At 33.7% G+C, this 9481-nt stretch overlaps 1 protein-coding gene across 2 annotated transcripts; it reads left to right on the top strand.

Moving 5' to 3' along the window:
- Positions 1-1334: 1334 nt before the first annotated feature.
- Positions 1335-6192, top strand: LOC140988575 (protein BREVIS RADIX-like). 2 transcript variants are annotated; one of them, XM_073457585.1, is made up of 5 exons: positions 1335-1539; positions 4520-4857; positions 5220-5349; positions 5536-5873; positions 5953-6192. In XM_073457585.1, the coding sequence occupies exons 1-5, from the start codon at positions 1417-1419 to the stop codon at positions 6035-6037; spliced, it is 1014 nt and encodes a 337-aa protein (XP_073313686.1). In that variant the 5' UTR covers positions 1335-1416; the 3' UTR covers positions 6038-6192. The 2 variants fall into 2 exon arrangements, with proteins under 2 accessions (XP_073313686.1, XP_073313687.1); XM_073457586.1 differs by lacking the exon at positions 1335-1539 and adding an exon at positions 3529-4036.
- The last annotated feature ends 3289 nt before the right edge of the window (positions 6193-9481 follow it).

Genomic DNA, 9481 nt, shown 5'->3' with positions numbered 1-9481 from the left:
AAACATTGATTTCGGAACGTTGTTCTTTATCATTCGTGAAGGATTCTGTTTTTTTTTTTTATTATTGTTTCTTGCTGACATTGTGATTCGTTTCATTAATTGATTTCTTTTTGTTTGAAGACTAACAGCGAGGAGGAAGAAATAAAATATAGCTAGCTGAGCCTATGAGTTGCTGCGAACAGTAAGATTTCAGAACTCGACAATTTCTCGGTTTCCTTTTTCAGATTTTATCCTTTTCTTTGCAAAATCATAAATGCTTTGAAATTATAACATACTGAAGAAAACGGAAAGAGAATGATTTGCTTTTAGATTAGACAAAGGATGTGATTAATTTCCCGGTTTAAAGTTTTTATAATTATTTGGTTTATATTTAATGAAGGAAACTTGTACATACATAGATAACAATAACTAAAATTGCATAAATAATAATTGAATTGATATTTTCTGTATTTTTTAAGTTATAGCTGAAATCTGGAAATGAAATCGGCCACTATGCTTTAACTTAGCAGTTAAAACTTAAAACTTAGAAGTCTTTTTGTAAAAATTCAAAAAAAATCGAGTTTTTTTGTTAAACATACACAAAATGTTATGATTTATGTCTCACATAAAATTATGTTGAAAATTAAATATTATTTCGAATATGTTACACATATGTGTGTGTGTGTGTTACATAGTATTAAAAGTTAAGGGGTTTTTAGTTATGCAAAATTGTTAAATTTTCAAAGGGTATCAGGTAAAAATTTATAAGCCATTAAATTTTCACGACAAGTTTTAATAAATTTTCATCTTATAAGATTGTTTTATGCACCATTAAATTTTCACGAGAGATTTTAATAAATTTGAAATAACACTCTGATCTCAAGTAGCATTTCTCTCTTTTCTCAGCTTTTTGTAGTCATTATGTATTAATTTCCCTTTTACTCTGTCTTTTTTTAATTTCTTGGGTAGTTAAAGTCATTAAAGGATGAAATATCATTATCCTCATCTATATTTTTATTTTTTTTTATTTTTTGCATAAAATGGTGAATTCCTGAAATTTAGAAAGAAAAAATAAATTATACATTTAGCATTTTGGATTATAGTTTACATTTGTAGATGAACCATTTTCTTGAATTTATACTTACATAAATTGCTCACAAATTCCAAGCTAGCCTAAAGGTTCTCTTGAACATTTCATTTTTTAAGTGATTTGAAGTTTGAAGGTCTTCAAAAGAGAAACTGAAACACACTATATTATTCATTAATTAAAGTGGATACAGCTAAATACTTGTTCTTTAATAATTTGCAGGTAATATTTAAAAAAAGGGGAGCAAGTATTATTAATTAATATTAATATTTAGAAAAGAAGCAGGAAATTAAAGGAAAAGAAAAAGCTGTAGGTAGAAGAAGCTAGAGAAGGAAGGTAAAGAAATTAAGATGTTGACGTGTGTTACTTGCTCAAAGCAAAGGATGGAAGATAGAGGGGACAAGGAGGATGAAGGGTACCCCCCGCGTGAGACTCCAAATACAAAAGACACCCTCAAAACTCTAACTTCACAGGTTTTGCACTTCACCCCCACCCTCTCAGTTTGATCTGTTTATACGTATATATCTTGTACTGTACATTCATATATACATACATAATATATACGTGCCCATCGATCGAGCCAATATGTTTTTGTTATCGCAGACACGTCGTAACTAAAACTAAAAACTTCTTTCGATCAAAAATTGTCTATTCACCAACCAACCAGCTGCTTTACCAGTGCCCAGTGAAGGGGGCCCACATTCATCTCTTTTTGTGGGACCCATATTCCAATCGTGAAGTGTCGTTTTTGCTGGATATTTACTGGTCCTAGGGCTCCTAGCTCTCAGTGAATTAGAATTTGTTCTTTGTTTGTCTTATCTAACGATAAGGATCAGAAAATAGGAATATATGATGAAAATTAAATTGATTTAATTTCTTACAGTGAGTCTGAAGTGGGTAAACTAATTAATAATTTTTCTACAATATATATATATATATATAACTTTTAAAAATTGAAAGCAAGAATAAATAGCTAGAGCTCAATTTGGGGCCAGCACAGAAAAGGAATAAAGGGAGACATTATCACGCTTCACCTTGGATCATGTGTCAAATTCTTGGTCCCAAGATGATTGACCTCACCGTCTATTATAGGTGCAAAAAGGTCGAGTTACTCGTGAGTAGCTCAATTCAAACTCGGTTAAAATTAGAGTTCGAGTAGGTTGAGCATGTAACTCGATACAATATCGAGTGGAGTTCGAGCTTGAAAATTAATACTCGAGTCAAGTCGAGCTCGAGTATCATACTACTCGAGTTCGACTCAAAAAAGTTTAGAAAAAAATTTACAATGTTCGAACTCGAGTTCGACTAAATTAACTCGGTTGCACTCATACTTGCTACTACTAAATTGCTATGTGACTCGACCATGCTAAGATCTCATATCTAAGATGACAATGTTTTACATGTTAAACAAATCAAGCCAACAATTTGAATTCAAGGCACATCATTTTTTACAAATAATTAACACATGTTTTGTGATTAGTAAAAAATGGTTGGTTTGATTATGTAAGCAATGAGGTTTTAATTTTTGTTTTTTCTCTAAACTTCACCTATAAATACCCATTCATTCTTCATTCCAAAATCACACCAAAACACAAAATCTTCTCATCTACAATCATAAGTGTAGAAGTGAGATAAAGGATTTAATGTGATATTTCTTAAGGAGTGTTTATCGTTGGAAGGAATAGAATTAGTGGAGAGAAAGTGAGTGTTAAAATCAGAGTGTCCTGAGTGAAATACTTTGTATTCTCAATTCTCTTTTCTTCTTTGTTATTAATAAAGAAGTGATCTCCTTGAGAGGTTTAGAGTGGACGTAGCCCAATCTTGGGGTGAACCACTATAAATATTGGTGTTCATCTTATTCATTGTTGATATTCCGCTGCGATGTTACCGCGTTTATTTCCTTGATATCCCAACATTACATGGGTCATACAATTAGGCATCGACCAATGGGAAAATAAATGAATCATTTCTTTTATACACCAATTTTTACATCATGTTCTACGTCATGTTTCCTTTCAAAATTTCTGCCTCGACATGTGCAGGCGTTGGCATGCATTTACACTATGTTTCTAGTGTTACGAAAGTATTAACTGCATTTGTAGTCTAACATATACCTTTTTGTAATTATATTGTCAAATTTGAGTTTGAAACATCTATTTTTAATTTTAGTAATTTTATTTTTTTTTCATCTGGTATGTTGATATGACATTGTATATATCAACGTCATGTTGACATTCTATCAACGTCACATCGCTACTATGTCGAAAAAATTTAAAATTTCAAAAAAAAATATGAGACTAAAATTAAAATTTAATAATATAAAAAATTAAAACTCCAAAGAGATAAATAAGTAAAAGAAAAATACAATTTTCCTTTCTCAATCAATTCTTATATACTTTAAGACGGTGTGAAATGCTTTTTGGTGTCTTTTCGGGTGCATGTAGTTTAATAATCACCGAAGAAGTAAGCACGTGGATATGCGCTGTTATTGTTACATGGTCCACAACATAGAAAATTGCGCAACAATTTATTTTTTGTCTAAATCAAATCCCACTTAGCTCTACATATTTTATTGCAATTTCAGTTCTTTTGTTAGGACAATAAGTCTCGGAACTTTATTTCATCGGGATTGCCAAACTAGGTCACATCATTTTCGTGGGAAGCAATCCCATGTCCCACGAAAAACCAATTTTATATGACAACCAGGTGGTGTTGATCAGGTATGATCATCGTTAATGATGGTCGGAGCTATTACATCGTTAGCTGAAAATTTTGCCATATTAGTTTGAATCAGCATTTTTATGATCAACTGTGATGGTTTTTCTTTAAAAAAATTAAATGTTGTGGGATTTTTGTTGAGTAAAGAAATAGACCAAGACTCCATGGTCGAAAAGACTCATCTTTTTCCATGACCCACCCACCAATGAATTCCTGTCCATCACTGTGTTCCAACTCTCAAAACTGGCGCTGGTGAGTTATGAAAGGTTTGGCTACCGATCACTTGAAAAGTTAGTGATTAAGTATGATAGTTTAATTAATCCATATGTCATGCATGTCAGTTGCTTTAATTTTGCACTGCAAAACGCAGTAAAGAGCCGCCAAATATTGCAGCTTTTAGGGACCTTCATTCAATTTTTAAGTCGAATTTTGCTAATAATACACGGCTCTAGGCGGTTTTGTAAATCAGAGACGTCAAGGCTAGGTACTAGTAGGACTTCATTTTAACCCCAGTGAAAATCTCTTTGGCGGCAATTTGCCCAGGGACTGTGGTAAAAAGAACCATATAGTTCACTGACCTGCGGGAGTGTGTTCAAAAAATAAAAATGAAAGCATGGAAGTTACATAATTATCATCACATAATTAAAACATGATTTTCGACATATGCTAGATCCATATTCTCGTTGGTTTTTCCTTTCTTGAAATGATGACCTATTTCATTGATTTTATTAACAGATAAAGGATATGGCCATGAAGGTCTCGGGATCTTACAAATGCAAGCCTGGAGTACAGGAAGAAATTTATCACAAAAAAGGGCAAAAACCGTATCCTGATTTTGATACTATCTCAGAGGGGGTTCCATATCCATATATGCCTCCAGGGAGCTCAAATTCTTCATTTGGTGGTATTCGAACTCAGGCCCGATTCGAATCCATCTCAGCACGGTCAGGGGAAGGGGTGCTAGATGAGGAAAATGGACCTAAAGCATGGACGGCACAAGTGGAGCCTGGTGTTCAGATCACTTTTCTGTCACTTCCAAGAGGTGGAAACGATCTTAAACGCATCCGCTTCAGGTACCGTTTGCAAATTCATCCATTCCTCATAAATTACACGTTACGTTATATTATCGAGTTTAGCACGGTAATCGCCTCAACCCTTGGCCACAAATCAACTGCAAAATATTTGCCTAGCCTCTTTATAACATGTTCTTGAAGTAGGGTAGTGCCTTAGAGTGAAATATTACAGTGATTCACACTTCTTATGCAAGGACATTTTGTACCTTTATTCTCTATATATGCATGAATTCCATCCCGCTGCAGCTTTCATGATTCATGGGAACCATGAGGAGACAGCATGTTTCACTTCAAACTTTTGTAATGATCTGTGAATGTAATTTGTATCTGAGACGTGACCGGCGGTTTTAATGTGTCTGAAGCCGGGAGATGTTCGACAAGTGGCAGGCTCAGAGATGGTGGGGTGAAAATTACGAAAAAATAATGGAGCTCTACAATGTTCAGAGATTCAATCAACAAGCTCTAAATACACCAGGGAGATCTGAAGATGGGGTAAATTTTTATTGTTGCCTAACTTTTTGATTATACTCTGAAAAATCTTGCACCCGACGGCTTCGTGGGGTTGAGGGTGAACCTTTTGCATGATTCCATTAACTATAATCGAATTTTGGTCATGATGTCCAAGTGCTATTCCTATAATGTAATCTTGATTCAAATCCTTTAATCATGTGGCTCCAGAGAGACTCGACATACTCAAGGCTCGGTTCTATAAGGGAAAGCCCTCGGATGACGCCCGCCTTTAACAGGGAGTGCACTCCAAGGTACAAACATTTTGGAGACAATCTCCAACATCATAATGCAATAACAAGTGGCTACACCACGGGCGGGCCAAAGGGCGACTTCTCATCAATGGGAGCATCAAGAACAACGACTTCCTCCAAAGACGAAGCTTCGGTTTCCTTAAGCAATGCAAGTGACATGGATTCGGAATGGATAGAAGAAGATGAACCTGGTGTTTACATTACCATCAGACAACTAGTTGATGGCACTAGAGAGCTACGTCGTGTGAGATTCAGGTAAACAAGTTCTAGATTCGTAAAACTTGCTACAATCTTGGCTGTTTTCTTCGTCGATGAATTCGATTATTTGATGCAGTCGAGAAAGATTTGGTGAGGTGCACGCGAAACTGTGGTGGGAAACTAACAGGGATAGGATACAATCTCAATACCTTTGCCAGTGAGTTTATAGCATCTACCGAGGAAACAATGGAAGATTTTATCAAAATGGATTTTATATTCTCGCATTAAGGCTTCTAACGGTGTAGTAATCTTAATATTATCTAACTATAGAAGTTATAGACAAAAAAATTGATATGCATAAATAGTTTTTTCTACACATTAATTACTTAATGTCTAAAAAGGTCGGAGTGAAATAAATAAAAATATCTCTATATAATATTTTATAAGTAAAATTTAATAAATTTATATTGAATAGTACAAACACATAAAATATGTTTCTAAATTAATCAAAAACAAAACATAAATATTATAAATAGATAATAAAAATTAAAAATATATATGGTTTTTTATGAGATTTTGAGCTTGACACTTGTTAAAATAAAACTTGAACAAGTAACAAGACACTAACTTTGACACTTGATAAGATGAGGCTTGAGCAAGTGTGAAGACTCTTGTGACTTATCTCATTACTTTCCTATTATAGATAGACCTACTTAGGAGCAACTCCAAAAGAAAATTTATTGTGAAATAGGTTTATAAATTGAGATAGAATTAGAGTAAGAAATATGAAGAAACTAATGAAAAAAAAGAGAGAAATATATCAAACCTTGTCCGAAAAATCTCCAAATTTTCACAAAAAATTCTCTTTCACCCATAAACCAGCGTGTACAGGTAGTCTAACAAAATCATCAACTTGTTTTGCACAGAAAATCAAGATTCGTGAAGAACGATTCTTGAATAATTTTAGAGAATTCGTTCTAAGATAGCTACTTCTATCTTGATTTACTTCTTCTTATGAAACAATTCGTATTTCGATTTTAAAATAAAATTTGTTCAAAATATTTTATAGTTCACACATATGTCAGCCGATCATCTCCACAGTCATCGGAAGTACTGGTTTTGATAGTCCGAAATGAGCTTAACAATCATTCTATTTTTTCAAAATCTGTATTAATCAGTTCCAGATTTCGAAAAGTGTTAAAAATAAAAGTTGTAGATCGTCCAAAAATACATTGTTCTGGAAAATTGCAACCGCGTGTGGTCACCGAAGCAACCACAGGAGCCGCGGCACTAGAGCGTGCAATGCTCCAGCCAGAAGCCAAAATTTACAGTTTTCAATCAATTCCGACATGATTCCGGCTATATAGTGAAGTTTCGTAATTTTTGGACATATCTTTGATTTAATAGGAATTTATCAAGTTCTAACCAAAACTATCTGGTACAAGTTTCGTACGAAAATAAATTTCAAAATATTCCAACATCTATTCCTGATCCTAAACATTGTAAAATCATTTAAATTATATTTACAGAAAATTATCTTAGCTTGGGACTGAAACTAATACGAAAAGTAAGTTAACGAGGTGTGGTTTCTTTATCTTGAGGTTATCTACTGTGAGGACTTCTACCGTATGGTTTATACCATGAGGTTTTTCTACCGATTTCTTCAATTATGACCATTTTGGCATTCAAATTGAAATTTACAGTAAAAATTCATAAAACTATCGATTTATCCATATATATTTCTCATTTTATTAGTCATATTGAATTTATGGATTTATTGATTCATGACTGGTTATCGATCGCTATTAATTATTGAATGATTGAATGACTGGAGCCCAGACAACGGTCTATTTATCGGATTGCTAGTTCACTGGACAACGTCACTTCAGCCTCAAAAATATGAGTCCAATGAACGACATGTTTAAAACCTGGTATATGACTCATCTGAACAACGTGACTTCACTCCTGAAATGTGAGTTTACTTTGACTCTTAAATGATCGATTGTACGGATCTCGCTTGAGTACGTAAGGAGAAGTGCTACACAGAATGATAGTGGGAGCCACCTCTTTAGCCCATTATATTCACTTCAGAGTTATGAATAGTAACTATATTTCACCTGACAAGATATTTTGTTACGATACGTTACTACTTATACATGTCATCTCATATTGAAATACCACACTGATATATTGTCGTTTGATTTGTTAACTATATATAAGCACAATTTATTTCATTGCTAAGTCTCCAAAGACTTAACCACTATTTATTTTTATTTATTGTAAATTCCGGATAGAGGATTTCAGGGCTCCGAATTGGATGAAAATTGAGAATGGAAATGTTGGCTTAGCAAGACCTTGAATTTTCAGTTGAATTAATATTTTTGTTATCTTTTGTAAAGTTAAGGATCGTACACACTTCCACTACGATAAGTTAAAGTGATAATGATGATATTACGATTCAGGGGCCCATAGGTGTTATAAGAGCCCTTCAGGTTTATCATGCAATAATTTTGAGTGGTAGAATAAAATCCATAAGATTTTATATTTTGGGATTTTTATGGTTATTAATTATAGTAAAAGCTTATAGTGTTCACAATTATGTCCAGACTCTTAAGATAATGAATAATAAAATAAGATAAAATGTCAAAATTAGTGTGACCCAAAAACTGAGGATTAGTTGATTATCAAGTATTGATATATGGTGAATAATGAATATCATAGAGTGTTGGTAGTACCGTATGAAATCTTTTCTAAATTTATAGTTGATTTATATCTCATAAGAACTCTAGTTTTAGAAGAAAAACAATCTAAATTTTTATTCTTTGGACGACGTCGTCAATAAACAGTTCAGAATCTAAGCACCAAGATGAATCATCATCGATCGCAAGATGAATTAACCCTTTCAACCGTGATGAAGACCGTCACTCGGACGCAAGAAAAAACTAAGTAGCGGAATAACATATTCCACGACATGAGCAAAATCCAAGATATATATTTGAAGTATTTCAGCAGTTCATCCAGTTCTGTCAGCAACCACTATCGAGGAACTTCGGCGAAGATAATTGAGATCTTCAAAGAATTGAAGAAACAAGTGATCGAACTCTTGAAAGACTTCTTAGGTTCCACCTAGCCAAGTTTTACGGCACCCGTGACTCAAAACAAGCTGAAGAACGACTGATAAAAATTGAAAAGCATTTTTTGTCTCTAACCACTCAGAGGAACATAAGGTGAAGTTTGCAGTATATCAAATCGAGTGGACAACACATAACTAGTGAAGAGTCGTTGATCACCAGTGGAAGAAAATCAACACTCCCAACATATGTACTAACTTTCTATTGGATTTTGAGGGAAATACATAATCTAGATAATATTCAAAACACGAGAACATGAATTCTTGGAACTAGTTCAAGGTTCTTTAAATGTGACACAATATGAATCAGAATTCCACCATCTGATTCAATGTGCTTCTCATTACATGGAAGATGAGGCAAGAAAGACCGTGAAACTTTTCCAAGACCTCAACCTCGATATTCGTTGAGCAGCTTATCTGATGAAGCCATGGATTATAGTTCTGCTGTTAATCAAGCATTGCATGTAGAGACATCGATCAAACAACTTCTCAAGAGAGAAGAGGGTGAAAGAAACTTTGGGATCCCCAACACTAC

Source organism: Primulina huaijiensis, chromosome 11 (assembly GCF_012295235.1).
Source record: "Primulina huaijiensis isolate GDHJ02 chromosome 11, ASM1229523v2, whole genome shotgun sequence".
Classification (NCBI taxonomy): domain Eukaryota; kingdom Viridiplantae; phylum Streptophyta; class Magnoliopsida; order Lamiales; family Gesneriaceae; genus Primulina; species Primulina huaijiensis.
Note: the sequence above shows the minus strand (reverse complement) of the source record. Positions and strands in the feature narration are given on the sequence as shown.